The 24,770-nt window shown below is 41.7% G+C and overlaps 3 protein-coding genes across 7 annotated transcripts; 2 read left to right on the forward strand and 1 right to left on the reverse strand.

Moving 5' to 3' along the window:
• Positions 1 to 1,989: 1,989 nt before the first annotated feature.
• Positions 1,990 to 11,740, reverse strand: ftcd (formimidoyltransferase cyclodeaminase). 2 transcript variants are annotated; one of them, XM_089007355.1, is made up of 14 exons: positions 11,637 to 11,740; positions 9,816 to 9,999; positions 8,699 to 8,827; positions 8,524 to 8,612; positions 7,199 to 7,378; positions 6,977 to 7,114; positions 4,552 to 4,683; positions 4,412 to 4,473; positions 3,446 to 3,572; positions 3,209 to 3,370; positions 3,046 to 3,089; positions 2,909 to 2,975; positions 2,666 to 2,761; positions 1,990 to 2,585 (listed from the first exon to the last, which is right to left on the reverse strand). In XM_089007355.1, the coding sequence occupies exons 1-14, from the start codon at positions 11,694 to 11,696 to the stop codon at positions 2,502 to 2,504; spliced, it is 1,554 nt and encodes a 517-aa protein (XP_088863481.1). In that variant the 5' UTR covers positions 11,697 to 11,740; the 3' UTR covers positions 1,990 to 2,501. The 2 variants fall into 2 exon arrangements, with proteins under 2 accessions (XP_088863481.1, XP_088863480.1); XM_089007354.1 differs by having other exon boundaries at positions 1,992 to 2,585; positions 2,837 to 2,975.
• LOC148903714 (uncharacterized) lies at positions 11,693 to 19,119 on the forward strand. Of its 4 annotated transcripts, none has more exons than XM_089007417.1 (11): positions 11,693 to 11,755; positions 14,610 to 14,691; positions 14,804 to 14,847; positions 14,952 to 15,125; positions 15,278 to 15,369; positions 15,440 to 15,579; positions 15,696 to 15,906; positions 15,972 to 16,159; positions 17,604 to 17,637; positions 17,711 to 17,908; positions 18,083 to 19,119. In XM_089007417.1, the coding sequence occupies exons 4-11, from the start codon at positions 14,995 to 14,997 to the stop codon at positions 18,214 to 18,216; spliced, it is 1,128 nt and encodes a 375-aa protein (XP_088863543.1). In that variant the 5' UTR covers positions 11,693 to 11,755; positions 14,610 to 14,691; positions 14,804 to 14,847; positions 14,952 to 14,994; the 3' UTR covers positions 18,217 to 19,119. The 4 variants fall into 4 exon arrangements, with proteins under 4 accessions (XP_088863543.1, XP_088863517.1, XP_088863524.1 ...); XM_089007391.1 differs by lacking the exon at positions 11,693 to 11,755 and adding an exon at positions 11,998 to 14,049; XM_089007398.1 differs by lacking the exon at positions 11,693 to 11,755 and adding an exon at positions 12,000 to 14,385.
• Positions 19,120 to 19,257: 138 nt separating this feature from the next.
• Positions 19,258 to 24,647, forward strand: LOC148903715 (uncharacterized). Its single transcript, XM_089007428.1, has 11 exons — positions 19,258 to 19,577; positions 20,138 to 20,219; positions 20,332 to 20,375; positions 20,480 to 20,653; positions 20,806 to 20,897; positions 20,968 to 21,107; positions 21,224 to 21,434; positions 21,500 to 21,687; positions 23,132 to 23,165; positions 23,239 to 23,436; positions 23,611 to 24,647. The coding sequence occupies exons 1-11, from the start codon at positions 19,567 to 19,569 to the stop codon at positions 23,742 to 23,744; spliced, it is 1,308 nt and encodes a 435-aa protein (XP_088863554.1). The 5' UTR covers positions 19,258 to 19,566; the 3' UTR covers positions 23,745 to 24,647.
• Positions 24,648 to 24,770: the final 123 nt, after the last annotated feature.

The following is a 24,770-nucleotide window of genomic DNA, read 5'->3' on the forward strand; positions in this document are numbered from 1 at the left end:
ATCTATATACAGTAAAGTCTTGTTATATCGATATTGGTTATATCGATAGTACTGCTTATTACGATACTATTTCTATGAACGCAAGGAGAAAATTTACATGCCGCAGGATCGGATATTTCGATAGTCCGGTTATATCGATATTTTTTCCGACTCCGAGAATATTGATATAACGTATAACGTATTTCCTCCGCTAATACCAACTTGGGGCGCTATGAGAGCTCGCTCTCTCTCTCCAACTTATCTAACATACTGTATTCTTTCCAGTTGTACATGTACATATCTTTATAGAGCATACAATATATTTTATTGAATGTTTATTTTTCACCATAACCCAATACAGGTTACTTATACCAGCCTGACACATACTTATAGAAACCTTAAGAATACCTATATAAGCCTAAAACATACATTCCATACAAAATATAGCACTGAAGCAACTTAAGAACAAATTCACCTTACAAACGACCATTTGGAACATATGTCGTTCGTAAATTGGGGAGCATCTGTTGTCGCATTTCAATAATTTTGATTGCAAGAGGTGAATAGTGGGGCGTGACTGATTCCAAAGGGCAAATCACCCAATAACCTTCCTAACCTAATGGAAGAAAAAAAATTAAAAAGATCAATCGCAATTTTAACAACTGAAGGCTTCATTTATTCAATTTTAAAGGACAACCAACACCATTTTTTTGTTTCCTAACTGACATCAGAAAAACATTTTATAGCATCTAAAATACCCAAAACACGCAGGCTGATATTTTGTAGTCAAATGAAAAACACAGATAAAAATGACTTAGTGTCCCAAAACTACTTCAAAAGGACCTCAGGAAGTTTCAGTTTCAGAACGTCCCGCCCCCTTGTTCGTGATGTCACGCCAAGACGTCTTGACTTGCTCGAGAATCAAAACAATGGCTTCAGATTTGGAGAAGATGCTTTCTTGTTACTCATCCAGTTATGAATATGATTCAAATAGTTCTGAAGAGGAAAGAATAAATGTTTGCAACCGATTAAAGAAGTCCTTCCGTGTCATTTTGAGTGTGTGTACCAGAAAATACACAAGATGGCGCCCAAACTCCGTTGGAAATGGTCTGATTTGTCTGCTGGGAATTTGTGTCAGCTAGTATCAAATCATCGCTTTCTCGGTCAGTGACGATACCTAGCGTGACGTCACGGTAGGCATTGTCACCAACTCAAAAACAAGACTCCCTGAATATTCAGCGCGAGTCTTAAAACGTAAAATATAACTATATGCGGTGGAATCTTTGTAAAATACGTTCAGTAGAAGTCATTTGAAGTGATTTTACAAATTATGGACACAACTTGTCCGGAGGTGTCGGTTGTCCTTTAAATTAAATTTTAAATTGAATTTAATTAATTTAATATTCAAATTAATTTGTTAAATTAGAAGTACACTCAACCCGGAATAACTCAAAAAGATAGAAAGCTTGCTAGCTAGCTAATAGATAGCTAGACAACTAATAGCTTGATAGCTAATCACGTCACTTACACCGTGTACTCCCAAAACTACGGTAACTAACTAAATAAAAACAGAGGGAAACCTGATATATCATATCACAGACAACACAATATGAAGATTAAGATTAAAATCACTAGCAACGAGCTGCTAGCTACTAGCCACTATCGCTAGTAACAGGCGCCAGATCATACAATGCTGGTGTAATTAATTACAGCAGGGGTGTCAAAGTCATTTTTTGCCGCGGGCCACATTGTAGTTATGGTTTCCTTTCGAGGGCCGAATTTGGGGAAGCCATTAGAATGTTTAAATCCCTTCAAATATTACATATAGAGCACACAGCAAATTAATGAATAACTCGTTTTCAAATCTGCAGTCAAGAATAATGACTTTTATTGTGGTTGACATCCAAAAATATGAAATTTTGGCTCAGATTTTAGCAATCATCATGGAATTTAACAAGTTTGGTTTGCTTTCGCGGGCCGAAAAAAATGATGTGTCGGGCCGGATTTGGCCCGCGGCCTTGACTTTGACACCTGTGAATTACAGGGATTTTTAGCATTGTTAATTAACGATTGAACATAATTCCTGGATGAACTTGTGTCGATGATGGCGAAAACAGCTTTGTGATGGCCGTTTATACCTAGACTGGGCTCTAACTAGCCAACTTTTCACCCCTAGCATAACACCATAAAAACCCTCGTGACCAAATAACAAACATCCAACCTGAACTATAACGTCCGTGTTGGACCATTTAGAACATTTTCTCCTTCTTTCCGAGGTCATACGTCCATTTCTTGTCAAATACTTTGGCCTCTAATGGAACACGTGGCGCCATTAGCCGTTCTAGTGGCCTTGAACATCCCTGACAAACACACATGTCAAGTAATGGCTCTTAAGGCGAACTGACCCAAAGAAAAATACTTTTTAATGATTTGTGGTCCAACATTTCTGCCGTCATACGGCATCACATTGTTTCATTGAATTGGCTCAATACAATTTTGACAAAAAAGCCAGGCGACAAGCCTCATGTCCGCTCATCTGCATCTTCGAGAATGGTGGCGGCGCAACGTTTCGCCTCCTGTAATAATTCCGACACTCTGGACAGAGTCTGCAAAACACAACAGACATCGGGGCACCGTGTGATCAATTTAATGGACAATTTTCAATATATACCTCGTTCAAACCTACCTCCATCTTGAAAGTGTCATCAGTGATGTCTTGAAGATTGATGATGACATTGTAGTAGGCCCCGAAAACTGCAGTCTCCAAGGCTTTTACCGCAACCTGGAAGACACGCGTAAAAACGCTCATACCCTCCAGGTGCAAAAATCTCATGATAACACAAGGCCGATTCCCCACTTGAATATCCGATTTGCAGCTGATGTTCCCGTACAATACCAGTTCCTTCAGTGAAGGCCACAGGGTGCTCACCCTCTCAGCGAGAGCCAACGGGACACTCACGGCTTGCTTGAGGCCCTCCTGCAAGGCCAGCTCACGCCTGTCAGCACAAAGACAATAACAGTGCCACGCTGTCGAAAGACTGACTCGGTTTTCCGGAGTCTTTGTACCTTCTGACTTCCTCCTTTGAATTTTTGGGCATCTTCAACGCTGCCTAGAATCAAAACAGACAGGATTTGAAGCGACAAATGGGAGATGTTCTGGAGACGTACCAGATTTATAAAAATGAGAAATATATGATGACGACAAGCAATCGGACGCAGAACGTGAGACCATGTAACTGTTGAAGGCAGATGAGTCGCTGTCCACCATACGCAGAAGTTCGTTCATGGCATCGTGAAACGGAGGAATCAGTCTCCTCATCACGCCGTCCACAGCCTCAAACTGCCTCTTGCCGTACGTCATCTGGCCCACCATGGCCCCCAGCGCTGCTCCCTGCCCAATAAAAGTTGCAGATGTCGCCGTGAAAAGGCTTGGAGAGGATGATTTTTCTGCCTTACGCCATGTTACCATAGCAGCCACGGCGGCAGAGACGGAGCCCCCGCCAGGCGCGGCCGTCCGAGCGCCGACGCTGCGGACAAACTGCCGCAGGGAAAGAGATGCCAGCCGGCCGCTGTCCTCCGAGCTCACCATGTACCTGGAACGACGTACAAAATATACCTTGTTGCTCGACTTAAAGATTGCGAAAAGGGAATTCTTGTGTTTGTTTTTCAATACATGATGCATTTTTGACGCTTACCACATAACGCTTCCATCTTTACTAATCATTGAAATGCACTATTAGCATCCGCTGGCTAACTTAGCAAAGCATTAAGTACGTATACTTGTATGTCGTATATCACAGTCAGGGAGGGATGAGTAATCAAAGCTTCTATCTTTACTAATCATTATAATGTGCTGTTAGCATACGCTGGCTAATTTAGCATAACATCAAGTATACTTGTATAATATAAAACTGTCAGGGATGTGTAATCAACAAATGTTTCTATCTTGAGTAATCATTGTAGATGATCACAATGCTACAGTCGGAGATCACATGCTATTTTAGCACATCCATCATGGATTTCCTGATAGCAGAGTCTTTCCCCCACAAATAATTGAAGCTAGCTCAAGCGGCAGTTTTAAACTAACCTTGGGGCTGGAAAAATAAAGATCTGGGGCTCATATGGACACCGGCGCGATTACGATAGGTGGTTAGCTAGCTTGCTATGCCTACACCCAAAATGAAGAATTGATGCTAATCTGGACACAAGCACGATTACGATGGGCAGTTAGCTAGCTAGTTATGCCTACTCCTACAATAAAGAACTGGTGCTAATCTGGACACCGGCTTTGCTGTTTTAGAGTGCCTTGTCGTTGCGCCGACTGGTCAAATATATTTGAACTGCCTGAAGCTTTGTAAACAAAGCTATGGAAACCTTTTGTTTTGATCATATGAAACCCTGAGCCTTGAAAGTATTTCGAATTGAAACTCACTCAATTATTCGCTCCTTTGCTTTGAACGGACCCAGAGAGTCGAGGCCCAGCTTGCTGATCACCTGACCAGAAAGGCAAGATTTCAGAGGTTAGAAACCCAAAAGGAAGCTAAAGAACTCTGGAGGCCAAGTTTTCCTCACCAGGCGCACTTTATGCTCCTCTTCCACGATGAAGAGTTCTTCCTGAGCAATGTAGAAGTCGGCGGCATCCAAAAGGGCTTTGAGGGGAATCAAACCGACGATCTGAGAGCCGACGATGGGCAGCTTCAAATCCTGGAGATCGGGGTGGGTGGTGGTGGTGGTGGTGGTATGAGTAGTGTCAGTAGAAGACTTTCACGGTAACTTTCACAACGGGCATTCGTGTCACGTCATGCTAACTGTAGTATTGTTTCGTTTTTTTTTTTTCCTTCTGTTTATGTTGAATTTTGATATCCAAGGTTCGCGAACCTTTTTGAAGCAGAAAGCTGCTTCTTCCCCTTTCATGACATTAATCTAATTCTGTCAATGTCATATATGAATACATACAGGGATGGTTGGATTGATGCATTTATTGTTGGATGGATGGTTGAATGAATGGATGGATTGAAGGATGGGTGGATGATTGGATAGTTGCATTGTTGGATGGATAGTCAGTCTGTGGATGGATGAATGGATTGATTGATTAATGAATGGATGCATTGATGGATGGTTGGATGGATAGTCAGTCTGTGGATGGATGGACGAATTTAATGTCGGATGGATGGATTGTTGAATGGGTGGATGGATGGATTGGTGTATGGATTGATGGATGGATCGATGCATAGAAGGGACGCGGATGTATTGATGGATTGGTGGATGGATTGGTGGATGGATGGATGGATTGTTGGATGAATGGTTGGATGGATAGTCAGTCTGTGGATGGATGGGTGGAAGGATGTTGGATGGATGGATGGATGGATGGATTGATTGTTGGATGGATGCATAGAATGGAGGCTGGGAGATGAGTGGGTGGATGCATAGTCAGTCCAAAGATAGATGTGTGGATGGATGGATGGATGAATTGTCAGATGGAATGACAGTCCGTGGATGGATGGATGTATGGATTGTCGGATGGATGGGTGGATTGTTGGATGGATGGATGGATAGATTGTTGGGTGGATGGATAGATGGATGGTTTGATGGGTGTATGGATGGATTTATTGTTGGATGGATGAATGGATGGTTGGATGGAAGTGGATGAAGGGTTGGGTGAGTGGATGGATGGATAGATGAATGGATTGATGGTCAGTCCGTTGATGGATTGTCCGTGGATACTGCTCGCACCTCCCCATAAAACGGCTCTGAGCTTGCCTTTATTGGACACCTGGGGGGATGTGGACTTTGAAAAAATGTCAAAGCCCTTAAAGGACAACCGACGTCTCCGGACAAGTTGTGTCCATAATTTGTAAAATGGCTTCAAATGACTTCTACTGAACGTATTTTAGAAAGATTCCACCGTATATAGCTATATTTTACGTCTTAAGACTCGCGCTGAATATTCCGGAAGTCTTGTTTTTGAGTTGGTGGCGAGTCCTCACCCTACGTCACTGAAGGAACGCCCCTCAGCGAGAAAGGACATACCTTGCATCACCTCAATGCATTTTGCAATACTTTGTTTGGTCTGAAAACTGATCCGTGTTGATGGCGAAATTAGAAGGAAAACACATAAATAACGCGATGGTGAATCCTTGTGTGTGGCACCGAGCGTCTATTTGATATTCACTGACAAAAATTGTAAGGAATTAATCAGCCCGTTTCCACGGAGCTTTCCACTGAGCTTTGTCGCCCTCTTCTGACTCTTTTTGGTGCTACATTTCCCCCCTCAAAATGACACGGAATAAATTCTTTAATCGATTGCAAACATGTACGCTTTCCTCTTCAGAACTATTTGAATCATATTCATAACTGGATGAGTATACAAGACAGCATATTCTCCGAATCTGAAGCCGTTGTTTTGATTCTCGAGCAAGGCAAGACATCTTGCCGTGACACCACGAACATGGGGGCGGGACCTTCTGAAACTGACCACTTCCGGTTTCATTTTAAAGTAGTTTTTGGACACATTTTTATTGGTGTTTTGCATTTGACTAAAAATATCATAATGCGTGTTCTAGCTACCTAGGTAGCTATCTATATGCTATCTATTTGCAGTCTATTTGCTATATAATATATATCTTGCTAGCTAGCTAGCTATCTGGCTGGCAATCTATGAACTATCTAGCTGGCTATCTATTAGCTTAATAGCTATCTAGCTGACTGTCTATTTGCTGAATAGCTATATATCTATCTATTAGCTAGCTTGTTTTTTATCTATTTGAGTTACTTTTGGGTTGAGTGAACGCTGGCGCGTGTGGCTGCCGCTCCTCACCCAAAGAAAAGCTTATCCTGTGACTGTAAAGTGATCTTGAGAGTTTTGAAAGGCGCTTATAAATCGAATGTATTATTATTATTATTATTACAGGGGCGAAGCTAGCTCAATTTTATACACAGAAACGAGGACCCAATGAGTCTTGTCTGTGTCTTATTGTTGGTATGCTTAACGTCTGACCTCCCCATCCTTGCAGATCTCCTCATAGACACGGTGGAGGGGCGTTTGCTCAAAATCCAGGATGTTGGTGGACACCTGAGCGAGATTGGCTTCATCCAAGTACCAGCCGATGGCTTGAACCTTTTTCAGTAACCCCGGCTGGGACGTAGCCAAAAGCACACATCTGGTCACTGTTTGACATGCTCATCGTCAAAAATGGAGTTAAATATTCCCAACACGTACCTGGTCTTTTCCTCGCCCCTGCTCCCTAATGTCCAGCGCGATGCGATGCGCCTGCTCCTTGGTGCCGATCACATTTACATTGTAGGCAATGAGGAACTTGCGTGCACCCGTTACGGTAGCGCCCCATGACGCCACAAAAGTGGAGGGGCCAAAATCCGGAGCCCATTCCTTTTGTTTCAGCTGGAGAGTAGAAACATGAAAAAAAAGGTTTTCTTTTGGTCAGCGGTGTCCAAACGTTTTGCAAAGGGGGAGTAGATTTGGTGTGTTAAAAATGTGTGTGTGTGTGGGGGGGGGGCAACCCTGCCAAACGTTCTTTACATATAACAGCAATTAATTGAAATACATTTCAGTGAGCCACTCTGTGTTTCACATTTGATTTTTTTCCAGCTATCTTAAGCATGTGTTTTATTTGAATCATGCATATCAACATTTATTTAATGAACATTTAAAATTGAATATTCACCTCACTTCACTTTTTTATAACATTTTAATTACCTTTTTTGTAACACTTGAATTGTTCTTTTCTTGATTGAAAAGAAATCGTCATTTTAGATTTTTTTGAAAATTTCCATTTTAATATTTGTTATTCACAAGTTTAGATTTTTTTTTAAATTTACACAATCACCATTTTAGATTTTTTTTAAATAGAGCATTGGCATTTTCTATCTATCTATCTATCTATCTATCTATCTATCTATCTATCTATCTATCTATCTATCTATCTATCTATCTATCTATCTATCTATCTATCTATCTATCTATCTATCTATCTATCTCTCTCTCTCTCTCTCTAAATATATATATATATATTTTTTTTTTTCCGTCCCGCTTATTAGGGTCGCGGGGGGTGCCGTAGTAGCTGTATTCGGCACGAGGCACACACCATGAATTGGTTTCCAGCCTATATATATATATATATATATATATATATATATTTATATATTTATATATATATAAGAAAATTACCATTTTAGATTTTTTTAATTCACCAGTTTTTTTTTTTTTTTTTTTTTTTTGCCATCTTAGAAAATTGGGGGCTCATCTCGTCAATTCCTCATCTACTAATCTACTGTTCCTAATTGAGCCTCTAGACGGCAGCACTTTGCTGACGCAGGTAACAGCGCTACCAGCCAATGTGTTCATTCTACGTGTAGGCCAGATGTGATTGATTTCATGACGAGAGCCTGCGGGCCAAATGAAAATTGACCATGGGCCATATTTGGCCCCCAGCCCGAACTATGTTCACCTAAAGTGCTACTGTAGGTGGAACTCCGCAAAAGGAAGGAAATGTAAATTGCAAATCATAAGCCGTCTTAAGGTCTGACCTTGTCCACTAAAGCTTCATACTCGCCAGCTCTCACAGACGGAAGACTTCTGCGTGCTTCATTTCTTGCTGCTTCGCCATATAGAAAGACTGAGGGTACAAAACTCATTTTTTAGAATTTTCAGTTCAAAATTTATCTTGACTTTTCATTTTCAAAACAATGCGGTATCCCCTACCTGGCACATGAAGCATATCGGCCAGTTTCTCTCCAAAGATGTTGGCACAGCGGACACAATCCTCCATACTGACGTTCTGGACAGGAATGAAAGGACACACATCGAGCGCTCCCATACGAGGGTGCTCACCTGCATGTATGGAATCAGACTGCTTAGTTTCTAACAATTAAGTTACTATAACTCATTGCTATACAACACAGTGTCAAAGTCAAGGCCCGGGGGCACAGAACTGGCCCGCTATATCATTTTATTCGGCCTGCGAAAGCAAATCCAGTACTCAGCTTTGATGATGCCTGGTAACGTCCCAACCAAAATGTCAAATTATCGTATGAAAACCACAATCACAGTCATTATTCTTGACTTTCTGATATGCAAAGTACAGTAAAGTCTCGTTATATCGATATTCTCGGGAGTCCGAAAAAATATCGATATAACCGGACTATCGATATATCCAACCCTGCGCGCATGTAATTTTCTCCTTGCGTTCATAGAAATAGTATCGTAATAAGCGGTACTATCGATATAACCGATATCGATATAACGAGACTTTACTGTAGTTATTCATTAATTTGCTGTGCGTTCTGTATGTAAAATGTGGAGTAGATTAAACGTTCAAATGGCCACCCCAAATTCATAACAGCCCCCGAGACCAAACCATAATTACGATGTGGCCCGAGGCAAAAAATGTGTTTGACCCCTTTGCTCTACAATATGAATCAAATATCCATCTCCCCCGTCTGGTTTTGTTCATAACGTTGCTACGGTTGATATTGACGATGATTCTATCTTTGGCCACCTCGCGACGTAATAATCAAGCTAAAGGACGCAATGTGTGAAACCAATCAGAAGCTCATACTTGATTAATTTCAACTCAACTCAACTGCCAGACCTCAATGTTCCAATTTGGGGCACTCTGTAAAACTGAATGGCGCATTTCAAACAAAGTTCAGGGGTTTTGAGTTAGATCCCAAACACTGAGCATGTTTCTGAACCCAATTAGGGCAAGAAGTCTTTGGAAGAACCTGCTCGAGGAGATGTACAATTGAGGACCTCAAAACTCAATTTTTCACAGCAGACTGGTTCTGATGTTATGTTTAAATTTGCTTCTAGAAATGACCTGAATGACGACTCATGTCAATGAGGCTGAATGCCTGACGGGCAGCATTCAGAGCTCCTTCCACCACAGCGTCAGGAGAACCCACAAACGTGTATACGGTCCGGTTGGTGGAGGCTCCAGGGTCTACATCCAGCAGGGTACATCCGGGTGTGCCGCGAATGGCCGCCGAGATAGCATCAATGACCTGAAAGTTGACAACGGTGAGAAAATTTTTTTGGGGGGATATATGGTTCAAATCTGAGGTTTTCAAACTTCTCGCCGCACCCTTCCATGGACCCTTCCATGGACCATTCCAGGGGTGAACTGCTGTTAAGGCAGGCATGTCCAAAGTCAAGGCCCAGCGGCCACATCTGTCCCGGGGTCAGTTTTCTTTCAAAAGGCAGCCTCCCGTCATAAAATCAATAACGTCTGGCCTGCATGTCGAATGAAGACCGTACAATAGCAATCTGGCTGACTGGCTAGCTATGTATCTAGCTGGCTAGCTATTAGCTATCCATTGGATTGATAGCTAGATAGCTTTCTATCTATTTGTCTAACTATTCTATTTGAGTTACATCTGGGTTGAGTGAACGCTGGCGCTGAGGTGTGGCTGCCGCTGCTCACCCACAGACAAATTTATCCTGTGACTGTAAAGTGACCTTGAGAGTTTTGAAAGGCGCTTATAAATGAAATGGATTATTATTATGTATTATTATTATTATTGGGCAGTCGGGCTTTTACCTGTGTGTGCTAAGTGCTGACATCTAGAGGCTCAATTAGGAACAGCAAATTAGTATAGGAGGAATTGACTGCATTAGACTCAATTTTATCACATGGCGATTTTCTACATTTAAAAAACTTCTAAAATGGCCACAATCACCAAAAGAACAATTACAGGACTCCTTCGTTTTTCGTGGTTTATGGGGGCCAGGACCACCCGCGCTAGATGAAAATCTGAGACGACAAGTTACATAAAACAGAAGGGTGTGCTGGGTGGGGCTGAGAAGATGCACCATGGGATATCGTGCTGTCATTGGGTGACACCAAAAAAAAATCTGTGATGCACTGAAACTGCGAAAAGTAGTGAAGGGTCACTGTACTTCTATTCAACTGTTCCAACAAAGTTAATTCAAGTGTTAAAACAAAGTTTTAAAGTTAAATTTTCATTGTCAATTCAATGTTGATCTGCATGTTTCAAATGAACAAAAAATCATGCATAAGAGAGCTGAAATTAAAAAAAAGCACATGGGAAACACAGAATAGCTCACTGAAAGAATTTATTGAAATGAATTGCTGTGATATGTAAAGAATGTCCGCCAAGTTAGCCCCCACCCCCCTACATTTTAACACACAAATGTGGCCCCCTTTGCTAAAAGTTTGGACACCCCTGTTTTAAGCACGCCCTCATCAGCTGAGATTAACTTTCCAGTGCACCCATGAATGCCATGTGATTTAAAAAGTAATTTGTTTTCCAGAAAGTCAAATGTGATGTTTTGAAATTTTTTTAACTCCCCAACATTTAAGAAAAATATTGATCATTTTATACTTAGCTGTATCTAAAGAGTCAAATGTGGAGAGTCTCTATTATTGAACAACACCAATTGTGATTCAGACGCTCTTTGTTTTGAACCCACTTGCTCTTTTTCTACGCTAGCCCGGCTGCCGAGAGATCCCTTGTTTGTTGGTGCTTCAAGAAAAAAAACAAAACGATAGCCATAATGTGGTGACGTTTCACACATAATACAGATTTTCCATTGCAGTCAATTGGTTATACATACGACATGAGCATGTTTAGCATTAGCAAAGTAACAAGCAACGGGAGACATCAGCCAAAGAACTGACCTCTTGATTTTTGCCCTCAGAGAAGTTGGGGACGCATTCAACCAACTCAGAAGCCATCATGTCGTCACGCTGACCTCCGTCAAGAACTGGACGGATACATCTGTTCACATCTGAAACACGTAGAAACACACACAGACACACACACACAGCTGAATCATTAACAGTAGGTCATCACAAATGTTGAGTACACAGCAGACGGCGACCCCGCTGTAGATGCCCTGCAAGCAGACAATGCTAAATGTTCAATCACCTGGTAGGATATCTGGTCAAAGTTCTTTCAGGGCCTCACAATAAGTTACTCCAACTTGATAAACATCATGTGGAAGTCACTGATTTAAAAAAAAAGGGGGGGGGGGTATTACGGAATGTGATTCTTCAGACAGAAGGAACCTAAAAGCAAACATCATATACAACCATGCTCTCGTGTTTATTTCTGACAAAGTTGAGTCTTCAAAAGATCATTTTCAGGGAGCCAAAAATCATGTGATTCGGTTGGACATGAACTGAAACTCATTCATTGGATTGGATTAGCTTTTATTTTTCTCGCAGTGGAGAAATATACATTTTAGAGCAGCAAAATTATGAAAGTAAGAGGAAAGGAAAGGAAGAAGTCGAGAAACAAAACACAGGACTAGCTGTAAAGGCAGCCATTCTTACGGCACCATCTTGAAGTCAAAACAACAACAAAAAACTAAATAACAAATAATGTAACACAACACAAAAGACACTGACAGGCATTCAATCTTAAGCTCTTTCTGTAGCCTCTGTGTTGTATGAAGCAAAAATGCACAATTGCCCCAAAGCTGTCCAGCGATGACAGACAAATGGCACTGTAATGATATGAGCAAATCGTATTTGCATGTTCGACTAGTGATGCCTGGCTATAGACCAAAGGAGCATGCGCGCTGCTGCAAGTGAGTCCGATGAGAGCCTACGAGAGGCACATATGTCAATTGCCTTCCCCCTCCAACCAACACAGCTGTCCTAACAAAGAACCTCAATTATATCCAGAAGTTGTATCAGCATTCTTCAAATCTTTAGATAGCTTTTGATGTTTCACGATTTATAAAATTCAACCTATACCATTCCTGGCAGGTTCTTCGACAGTAGTTTTGCTTTCTCCATGATTCAGTATCCAGTAAGGTCAGTGCAGCCCAGTGTGAAATCTTAGAAACTCGTTGACATTGTATATTCTTTATTAAGTTCATACAGTTGCTTGTTCTGTAGCCACAAGGGGACATGAGCCAGTGTCTTATTGTGCCGGTCCCAAGCCCGTATAAATACAGGGGGTTGTGTCGGGAAGGGCATCTGACATCAAAGCTTGGCCAAAACAAACATGCAAATCAAACCTCCACTGATTCGCTGTGGCGACTCCTTGAAGGGAAAAGCCGAAAGGAAAAGAATAGGTTTACTGTGATAATGGAATACAGTATCATACTATGGCAGTGTCTACGTCACAGGTGTCAAAGTCAAGGCCCGCGGGCCAAATCCGGCCCGCCACATAATTTTTTTCGGCCCGCGAAAGCAAATCAAACTTGTTAAATTCCATGATGATTGCTAAAATCTGAGCCAAAATTTCATATTTTTGGATGTCAACCACAATAAAAGTCATTATTCTTGACTTCAGATTTGAAAACGAGTTATTCATTAATTTGCTGTGTGGTCTATATGTAATATTTGAAGGGATTTAAACATTCTAATGGGTTCCCCAAATTCATAACGGCCCTCGAGAGGAAACCATAACTACAATGTGGCCCGCGGAAAAAATGACTTTGACACCCCTGGTCTACGTCATAGTACCTATAACAGTTTTGAACCAAAGACAACAGGAGACTGATTCGCTGTGGCGACCCCTAAAGGGAAAAGCCGAAAAGAAAAGAACCAGACAACAAAATGTATGATTTTTTTAAAATAAAAAGTACACCCACCTTGATTAAACTGGACTAATCAAATTATATGACGGTTTCTATTCAGTTTTTGTTTTTGTAATAATAATAATAATACATTTTATTTGTGGAAAAAGTGGTTGTTGGTACATATCAGTCTATTGCTTTTCACAAGCGGGTTCGGTAAATGATTCAAATTCTGGGTTGAGTTGAGGTTCTTTAGTAGGACTGCCGTCGAGGTCGGAGGGAAAAAGCAATTGTCGTCCGTATCTCGTCGACTGGTATGACTGACTCGCTCATCTCTGTTTGTGCACTTGCCAGGCATCGCTAGTCGAACAAGCAAAAACGATTTGCTCACATGGTGACAATCGGCACATTTATACGTAAGTGGCGTATGAAGCTACGCAGATTACGTAAATACGTACTTGCGTAACGTGCAGCTCTATTTATGGTCGACGAAAAAAAAATGCTTCCCAGCGTGTTGCGGGAATAAGTTTTAATGTTTCACGAGCCGCAATGACCAAAGTGTTAGTATGTCCTTGGGCTTCACTGTTTTGAGATCGTCGAAACTGAACAGCTCACTTGGCTGTATCGTAGTCACTAAGCAAGTGGCTAACCGGCTGGCAAAGCAGCTTTGGTAGCTATACCGTAGCTAGCGAAGTAGCTTGCGGTTACCAGTTCGCTCGGAGAAAAGTTCTTCTGGAAAGCTGTTTCCTTCCTCTTTGCTACGCGTTTATGGACGAGCAGATTTGTTTATTTCTATATTTTTTTGCAATGGGGATACAAGAAAACATTCGGCTGCGCCTGCGGTCAACGTTTTGGCGGATTCTAACGAAGACAGCTGATACATTTTTAAAAACTTGGTATACTTAATATTTGTGTGATAGGCACTAGATGACTAACCAAACGCGCCCGGGTAGTTACTTGTATGTTTTAGTGTTACATTATTTTGGATAACGTTACACCCACGCGTAGCAAAGTTTAGACACGAAACTATACAACATAAAACAGTGACAACGAGAAAGACTGCGCGTGTGTGCTGATATTATGTTTTGTTAATAATTGTCACCCGATGACGTTTCTTTAGAATCCCCAAGAAGACGTCGATCGCAGCATCTGACACCCACCAACCGCTACACTCACCGCAAAGCTCCGCGCTTCACTCGAAGGTGATTTTTTTTATTCCTGTCCTTGAAAGTCTCATCGCCAGAGTAGGTATCAGACGCGTTTTTCCTTTATTGTATTTATTTATTTATTTTTGTATTTGTTGTGTTCGATTAGAAATCGGGTTATGGGTGGAGTCATGGCAGCCTCCATCGTCAGAGGTCAGGAGACCGTTTTCTACTACTACTACTACAACGACTACGATAACCGATAGACGGGCGAGATTTGGTCGATAAGTTGAGGTTTCTGAATGCGTCTGTGACAGTTTGTCCGGCAAGCTGTGTTTTAAAGAAGTTGTCAAAAAGCTGATGGGACTACAAAGTCCGCCCACGGAAATATCAACGACCACTCACGTGGCAGCGGGGGACAGCACAAGCCAATCACAGCAGTCAACGAAAGCCCCTCGTCCTCGGAGTTTTTCCGTTACCGTGTTAGACGGGTGAGTTTGCTTGCAAAAGTTACCAATTGACTTTGAATGCGTTTGCTGTCCACAAATTCATCAATTTCATTCTGCATGTTAACCAAGTCACGATAACAAATAAGTGTCGCGCCGTACCACAATAACAACGAATTACCCAATTTGTCCAACAGATGGCGTCCAAAGCGCGCCTCAGACAGTGATCAACCGCCTACCTTGGATGAGAGTTGTCTTTCATCACAGAGGAGTGATCGTAAAAGCAAAAGTATGCTTTTCTGTTTTTGCGAGAATCGAATTTTAAGTTTGCCTTTCTCAATGCAAACGTTTCCCTCCAGGTTTCTGTTCACGAGTCAGGCGCGTGTCCGTGAAAGCGTATGACTCTCTGACTGAGGTGAGAGGAGACCTGCATAATGGGAAGTTGAATATCTCCTCGTCGGGATACGAAACGGCCTTGACAGCTGATATTATGCAGGAGGTGATGATCAATCTCACATGATCAGTTGCTGCGGTATTGTCAGTCAACATATGTAAATAAATATGTATTTTAATATTCTCCCTAAGTGATCTGCTTGTCTTTCATCCTCTTCTCAGTCCTCCTCGGCTACAAATGAAGCGTCTTCTTTGCTGGAGACAACACCACATGGCCATCGAATTTGCAACAGGAAGTTCAACAGGAGCATATCCAATGAAGAACCGGGGGAGAGAGAGCGAAATGCTTGGATGGCCTTCAGACAGAAGAAGAAAACGAACAGAGTGACCGGTCTTCTTTCTCGTGGCAGGAAACAAACTCGTTCGGAACCCAGTGAGTTGCGCCCAAACTCGTCTACGCTGCAACCATCTTGCGTCTCAATGCTTCTATTATTCCAGTTGTTTTGTCCAGTGAGGACGATGAGCCAGACGAAGTTGATGAGAGAAGACGGATTGACCAAATTCCTCTTTGGAATCAAATACCTCATCGGAAACCAGGATACCCGCAGTTGCCGTCCTTCCTGGAGTTGGAGTTTTTGTCCCTTCACGTCGGCTTGATGCACTCTCGCGCAAGCGGGAAGATGATGGTGCGATATAAAATCACTTTTATCGTGTGTGACTGAGTGACACATTTCCTGTTGTGTTGAGTGGTGGCGAGTTGAAGTTTTCTCTGGGAGGTTGACACTAAATATTAGCACAACCTAACCTTCATATTTAAATCATGAGCACCATCTGGAGCAGTCAAAATAAATGGTGGTTCATGAAGCTTCATTTTTCCATCACTACGAAACATTGCAGAGAATTTTTAACATTTCAAGCATGCATTCAATTTGCATACAAATGCATTTGTAACACGTTTGACTGGACCGGAAGTTCCATTTTTTAAATATTTTATTTTATTGACTGCGTGCGTAAATGCTCAGCGGGAGACTGTCGTACGCTTTAAATACTCCTTCCCAATTTGAAACTACCGTATTCACCCAAATATAAGATGGCCCTAATCATAAGACGACCCCCTACTTTTTCAAGATTTAAGTTTGAAAAAAAAGACTTTTTGCACACCAAATTAATTTTTATACAGAAAATAAATACCTGGCCGATCTTCGACCCACTTCTCTCCGGATTGTCGCTATGTTTCTCCATTTTCTGTTATCTCTTATTATTTTCTTTTTTTTTTTTAATTTTTAATTTTTCGTCACTCTAATGCTATTTTTATTTTTATTCTTCTTGACTGGTTTTCGCTTTGGCCTGGGGCAAGGGTGTCAGTCATTTATTGCCGTGGGCCACATTGTAGGGCCATTATCAAAAAGATATATTTCATTTTTAAGCGGCTTTCAAAATTCTCAAGGACACTTTACAGTCACAGGCTTTTTCTGCGGTTATGAATTTGGGGAAGCCATTAACACGTTTAATTATGCAGAGTGCGCAACATAGTAATGAATAACTCGTTTTCAAATTTGAAGTCATAATAATATTAATGACTGTTATTGTTGTTTACATGGGACAATTTGAAATTTCTGTTCAGAAATTAGCAAGCATTATGAAATCACAAGTTTGATTTGCTTTCGCGGGCCGAATAAAATAATGTGATGGGCCACATTTGGCCCCAGTGCCTTGACTTTGACACCTGTGGCCTGGGGAGTCAAATTCAGTATTCAGCTTCAATGGTGTCTGGCACCAGAAGGGGTACAGTGTAAATAAACCCCTGAATATCAGACGACCTACCTACCTATTGCAACACAGCAATACTTCAATTTTTAGTCATAGTTATCTACATGCCCTTTATCCCGCTCATCCTAAACCAGATCTACATATAATGACATTTTTAATTTATTATTATTATTATTATTATTATTATTATTATTATTATTATTATTGTTATTGTCTTTAAGAAAAGTAATGTTCTGACCACAGTGCATGCCGAGTCTTCCACTAGTTTCTTGTCTATCTCTGAAATTATACAAATATATCCCTCACCCCCGTTTAGAAAGTGCAAGATTCTAATGAAACATTGGGTATCTTTGTGTCCAGATTACATCAAGTGGAATCATCCTGCCGCTTAAAGGTGCCAAACATTTCCTCACAGTCACGTACCGATGTGTCGGGATGACTGATGTGTCGGCCTCTACGTCCGACAGGAGGGGATAGAAGCGAGCTCAGTGTGGTTGCATCACAAGTGCGAGGCTACGGCTTATGGGACGGCGGCGTCGCTTTGGATGGCACTTTGCTAGCTGAACTTGTCGGGCCCGCTCCGTCGCTGCTTTTCCTCTGGGTGACGGATGCTCAGGCCAAAGCTCTGCATCGGGAGATGACCTTTATCCACAAAAGTGCCCCGGGTAATATCACCAGGAGTTCCATTATGACCCCTCGTTGTCCTCCGTGGCGATAGGTCACATCCATTGGGAATACATTTTGAAAATATCAATTTTTGCCTCTTTAATCACAAAAAAATGGCAAAAACATCTTTCCGTGTGCCGAAAACGATTCACCGGTCGTCCTCTGGACCGCAGGGCCGCCGTGCTCCATCCTTCTTCTGGTGATGACGGAGCAGCTTCCCGAACCCCAGGCCGCACCTCAATTACCAGAACCTCAATTATATCCAGAAGTTGTATCAGCATTCTTCAAATCTTTAGATAGCTTTTGATGTTTCACGATTTATAAAATTCAACCTATACCATTCCTGGCAGGTTCTTCGACAGTAGTTTTGCTTTCTCCATGATTCAGTATCCAGTAAGGTCAGTGCAGCCCAGTGTGAAATCTTAGAAACTCGTTGACATTGTATATTCTTTATTAAGTTCATACAGTTGCTTGTTCTGTAGCCACAAGGGGACATGAGCCAGTGTCTTATTGTGCCGGTCCCAAGCCCGTATAAATACAGGGGGTTGTGTCGGGAAGGGCATCTGACATCAAAGCTTGGCCAAAACAAACATGCAAATCAAACCTCCACTGATTCGCTGTGGCGACTCCTTGAAGGGAAAAGCCGAAAGGAAAAGAATAGGTTTACTGTGATAATGGAATACAGTATCATACTATGGCAGTGTCTACGTCACAGGTGTCAAAGTCAAGGCCCGCGGGCCAAATCCGGCCCGCCACATAATTTTTTTCGGCCCGCGAAAGCAAATCAAACTTGTTAAATTCCATGATGATTGCTAAAATCTGAGCCAAAATTTCATATTTTTGGATGTCAACCACAATAAAAGTCATTATTCTTGACTTCAGATTTGAAAACGAGTTATTCATTAATTTGCTGTGTGGTCTATATGTAATATTTGAAGGGATTTAAACATTCTAATGGGTTCCCCAAATTCATAACGGCCCTCGAGAGGAAACCATAACTACAATGTGGCCCGCGGAAAAAATGACTTTGACACCCCTGGTCTACGTCATAGTACCTATAACAGTTTTGAACCAAAGACAACAGGAGACTGATTCGCTGTGGCGACCCCTAAAGGGAAAAGCCGAAAAGAAAAGAACCAGACAACAAAATGTATGATTTTTTTAAAATAAAAAGTACACCCACCTTGATTAAACTGGACTAATCAAATTATATGACGGTTTCTATTCAGTTTTTGTTTTTGTAATAATAATAATAATACATTTTATTTGTGGAAAAAGTGGTTGTTGGTACATATCAGTCTATTGCTTTTCACAAGCGGGTTCGGTAAATGATTCAAATTCTGGGTTGAGTTGAGGTTCTTTAGTAGGACTGCCGTCGAGGTCGGAGGGAAAAAGCAATTGTCGTCCGTATCTCGTCGACTGGTATGACTGACTCGCTCATCTCTGTTTGTGCACTTGCCAGGCATCGCTAGTCGAACAAGCAAAAACGATTTGCTCACATGGTGACAATCGGCACATTTATACGTAAGTGGCGTATGAAGCTACGCAGATTACGTAAATACGTACTTGCGTAACGTGCAGCTCTATTTATGGTCGACGAAAAAAAAATGCTTCCCAGCGTGTTGCGGGAATAAGTTTTAATGTTTCACGAGCCGCAATGACCAAAGTGTTAGTATGTCCTTGGGCTTCACTGTTTTGAGATCGTCGAAACTGAACAGCTCACTTGGCTGTATCGTAGTCACTAAGCAAGTGGCTAACCGGCTGGCAAAGCAGCTTTGGTAGCTATACCGTAGCTAGCGAAGTAGCTTGCGGTTACCAGTTCGCTCGGAGAAAAGTTCTTCTGGAAAGCTGTTTCCTTCCTCTTTGCTACGCGTTTATGGACGAGCAGATTTGTTTATTTCTATATTTTTTTGCAATGGGGATACAAGAAAACATTCGGCTGCGCCTGCGGTCAACGTTTTGGCGGATTCTAACGAAGACAGCTGATACATTTTTAAAAACTTGGTATACTTAATATTTGTGTGATAGGCACTAGATGACTAACCAAACGCGCCCGGGTAGTTACTTGTATGTTTTAGTGTTACATTATTTTGGATAACGTTACACCCACGCGTAGCAAAGTTTAGACACGAAACTATACAACATAAAACAGTGACAACGAGAAAGACTGCGCGTGTGTGCTGATATTATGTTTTGTTAATAATTGTCACCCGATGACGTTTCTTTAGAATCCCCAAGAAGACGTCGATCGCAGCATCTGACACCCACCAACCGCTACACTCACCGCAAAGCTCCGCGCTTCACTCGAAGGTGATTTTTTTTATTCCTGTCCTTGAAAGTCTCATCGCCAGAGTAGGTATCAGACGCGTTTTTCCTTTATTGTATTTATTTATTTATTTTTGTATTTGTTGTGTTCGATTAGAAATCGGGTTATGGGTGGAGTCATGGCAGCCTCCATCGTCAGAGGTCAGGAGACCGTTTTCTACTACTACTACTACAACGACTACGATAACCGATAGACGGGCGAGATTTGGTCGATAAGTTGAGGTTTCTGAATGCGTCTGTGACAGTTTGTCCGGCAAGCTGTGTTTTAAAGAAGTTGTCAAAAAGCTGATGGGACTACAAAGTCCGCCCACGGAAATATCAACGACCACTCACGTGGCAGCGGGGGACAGCACAAGCCAATCACAGCAGTCAACGAAAGCCCCTCGTCCTCGGAGTTTTTCCGTTACCGTGTTAGACGGGTGAGTTTGCTTGCAAAAGTTACCAATTGACTTTGAATGCGTTTGCTGTCCACAAATTCATCAATTTCATTCTGCATGTTAACCAAGTCACGATAACAAATAAGTGTCGCGCCGTACCACAATAACAACGAATTACCCAATTTGTCCAACAGATGGCGTCCAAAGCGCGCCTCAGACAGTGATCAACCGCCTACCTTGGATGAGAGTTGTCTTTCATCACAGAGGAGTGATCGTAAAAGCAAAAGTATGCTTTTCTGTTTTTGCGAGAATCGAATTTTAAGTTTGCCTTTCTCAATGCAAACGTTTCCCTCCAGGTTTCTGTTCACGAGTCAGGCGCGTGTCCGTGAAAGCGTATGACTCTCTGACTGAGGTGAGAGGAGACCTGCATAATGGGAAGTTGAATATCTCCTCGTCGGGATACGAAACGGCCTTGACAGCTGATATTATGCAGGAGGTGATGATCAATCTCACATGATCAGTTGCTGCGGTATTGTCAGTCAACATATGTAAATAAATATGTATTTTAATATTCTCCCTAAGTGATCTGCTTGTCTTTCATCCTCTTCTCAGTCCTCCTCGGCTACAAATGAAGCGTCTTCTTTGCTGGAGACAACACCACATGGCCATCGAATTTGCAACAGGAAGTTCAACAGGAGCATATCCAATGAAGAACCGGGGGAGAGAGAGCGAAATGCTTGGATGGCCTTCAGACAGAAGAAGAAAACGAACAGAGTGACCGGTCTTCTTTCTCGTGGCAGGAAACAAACTCGTTCGGAACCCAGTGAGTTGCGCCCAAACTCGTCTACGCTGCAACCATCTTGCGTCTCAATGCTTCTATTATTCCAGTTGTTTTGTCCAGTGAGGACGATGAGCCAGACGAAGTTGATGAGAGAAGACGGATTGACCAAATTCCTCTTTGGAATCAAATACCTCATCGGAAACCAGGATACCCGCAGTTGCCGTCCTTCCTGGAGTTGGAGTTTTTGTCCCTTCACGTCGGCTTGATGCACTCTCGCGCAAGCGGGAAGATGATGGTGCGATATAAAATCACTTTTATCGTGTGTGACTGAGTGACACATTTCCTGTTGTGTTGAGTGGTGGCGAGTTGAAGTTTTCTCTGGGAGGTTGACACTAAATATTAGCACAACCTAACCTTCATATTTAAATCATGAGCACCATCTGGAGCAGTCAAAATAAATGGTGGTTCATGAAGCTTCATTTTTCCATCACTACGAAACATTGCAGAGAATTTTTAACATTTCAAGCATGCATTCAATTTGCATACAAATGCATTTGTAACACGTTTGACTGGACCGGAAGTTCCATTTTTTAAATATTTTATTTTATTGACTGCGTGCGTAAATGCTCAGCGGGAGACTGTCGTACGCTTTAAATACTCCTTCCCAATTTGAAACTACCGTATTCACCCAAATATAAGATGGCCCTAATCATAAGACGACCCCCTACTTTTTCAAGATTTAAGTTTGAAAAAAAAGACTTTTTGCACACCAAATTAATTTTTATACAGAAAATAAATACCTGGCCGATCTTCGACCCACTTCTCTCCGGATTGTCGCTATGTTTCTCCATTTTCTGTTATCTCTTATTATTTTCTTTTTTTTTTTTAATTTTTAATTTTTCGTCACTCTAATGCTATTTTTATTTTTATTCTTCTTGACTGGTTTTCGCTTTGGCCTGGGGCAAGGGTGTCAGTCATTTATTGCCGTGGGCCACATTGTAGGGCCATTATCAAAAAGATATATTTCATTTTTAAGCGGCTTTCAAAATTCTCAAGGACACTTTACAGTCACAGGCTTTTTCTGCGGTTATGAATTTGGGGAAGCCATTAACACGTTTAATTATGCAGAGTGCGCAACATAGTAATGAATAACTCGTTTTCAAATTTGAAGTCATAATAATATTAATGACTGTTATTGTTGTTTACATGGGACAATTTGAAATTTCTGTTCAGAAATTAGCAAGCATTATGAAATCACAAGTTTGATTTGCTTTCGCGGGCCGAATAAAATAATGTGATGGGCCACATTTGGCCCCAGTGCCTTGACTTTGACACCTGTGGCCTGGGGAGTCAAATTCAGTATTCAGCTTCAATGGTGTCTGGCACCAGAAGGGGTACAGTGTAAATAAACCCCTGAATATCAGACGACCTACCTACCTATTGCAACACAGCAATACTTCAATTTTTAGTCATAGTTATCTACATGCCCTTTATCCCGCTCATCCTAAACCAGATCTACATATAATGACATTTTTAATTTATTATTATTATTATTATTATTATTATTATTATTATTATTATTATTGTTATTGTCTTTAAGAAAAGTAATGTTCTGACCACAGTGCATGCCGAGTCTTCCACTAGTTTCTTGTCTATCTCTGAAATTATACAAATATATCCCTCACCCCCGTTTAGAAAGTGCAAGATTCTAATGAAACATTGGGTATCTTTGTGTCCAGATTACATCAAGTGGAATCATCCTGCCGCTTAAAGGTGCCAAACATTTCCTCACAGTCACGTACCGATGTGTCGGGATGACTGATGTGTCGGCCTCTACGTCCGACAGGAGGGGATAGAAGCGAGCTCAGTGTGGTTGCATCACAAGTGCGAGGCTACGGCTTATGGGACGGCGGCGTCGCTTTGGATGGCACTTTGCTAGCTGAACTTGTCGGGCCCGCTCCGTCGCTGCTTTTCCTCTGGGTGACGGATGCTCAGGCCAAAGCTCTGCATCGGGAGATGACCTTTATCCACAAAAGTGCCCCGGGTAATATCACCAGGAGTTCCATTATGACCCCTCGTTGTCCTCCGTGGCGATAGGTCACATCCATTGGGAATACATTTTGAAAATATCAATTTTTGCCTCTTTAATCACAAAAAAATGGCAAAAACATCTTTCCGTGTGCCGAAAACGATTCACCGGTCGTCCTCTGGACCGCAGGGCCGCCGTGCTCCATCCTTCTTCTGGTGATGACGGAGCAGCTTCCCGAACCCCAGGCCGCACCTCAATTACCAGAACCTCAATTATATCCAGAAGTTGTATCAGCATTCTTCAAATCTTTAGATAGCTTTTGATGTTTCACGATTTATAAAATTCAACCTATACCATTCCTGGCAGGTTCTTCGACAGTAGTTTTGCTTTCTCCATGATTCAGTATCCAGTAAGGTCAGTGCAGCCCAGTGTGAAATCTTAGAAACTCGTTGACATTGTATATTCTTTATTAAGTTCATACAGTTGCTTGTTCTGTAGCCACAAGGGGACATGAGCCAGTGTCTTATTGTGCCGGTCCCAAGCCCGTATAAATACAGGGGGTTGTGTCGGGAAGGGCATCTGACATCAAAGCTTGGCCAAAACAAACATGCAAATCAAACCTCCACTGATTCGCTGTGGCGACTCCTTGAAGGGAAAAGCCGAAAGGAAAAGAATAGGTTTACTGTGATAATGGAATACAGTATCATACTATGGCAGTGTCTACGTCACAGGTGTCAAAGTCAAGGCCCGCGGGCCAAATCCGGCCCGCCACATAATTTTTTTCGGCCCGCGAAAGCAAATCAAACTTGTTAAATTCCATGATGATTGCTAAAATCTGAGCCAAAATTTCATATTTTTGGATGTCAACCACAATAAAAGTCATTATTCTTGACTTCAGATTTGAAAACGAGTTATTCATTAATTTGCTGTGTGGTCTATATGTAATATTTGAAGGGATTTAAACATTCTAATGGGTTCCCCAAATTCATAACGGCCCTCGAGAGGAAACCATAACTACAATGTGGCCCGCGGAAAAAATGACTTTGACACCCCTGGTCTACGTCATAGTACCTATAACAGTTTTGAACCAAAGACAACAGGAGACTGATTCGCTGTGGCGACCCCTAAAGGGAAAAGCCGAAAAGAAAAGAACCAGACAACAAAATGTATGATTTTTTTAAAATAAAAAGTACACCCACCTTGATTAAACTGGACTAATCAAATTATATGACGGTTTCTATTCAGTTTTTGTTTTTGTAATAATAATAATAATACATTTTATTTGTGGAAAAAGTGGTTGTTGGTACATATCAGTCTATTGCTTTTCACAAGCGGGTTCGGTAAATGAT

Source organism: Hippocampus bargibanti, linkage group LG01 (genome assembly GCF_051943395.1).
Source record: "Hippocampus bargibanti isolate YZ-2025 linkage group LG01, ASM5194339v1, whole genome shotgun sequence".
Taxonomy (NCBI): domain Eukaryota; kingdom Metazoa; phylum Chordata; class Actinopteri; order Syngnathiformes; family Syngnathidae; genus Hippocampus; species Hippocampus bargibanti.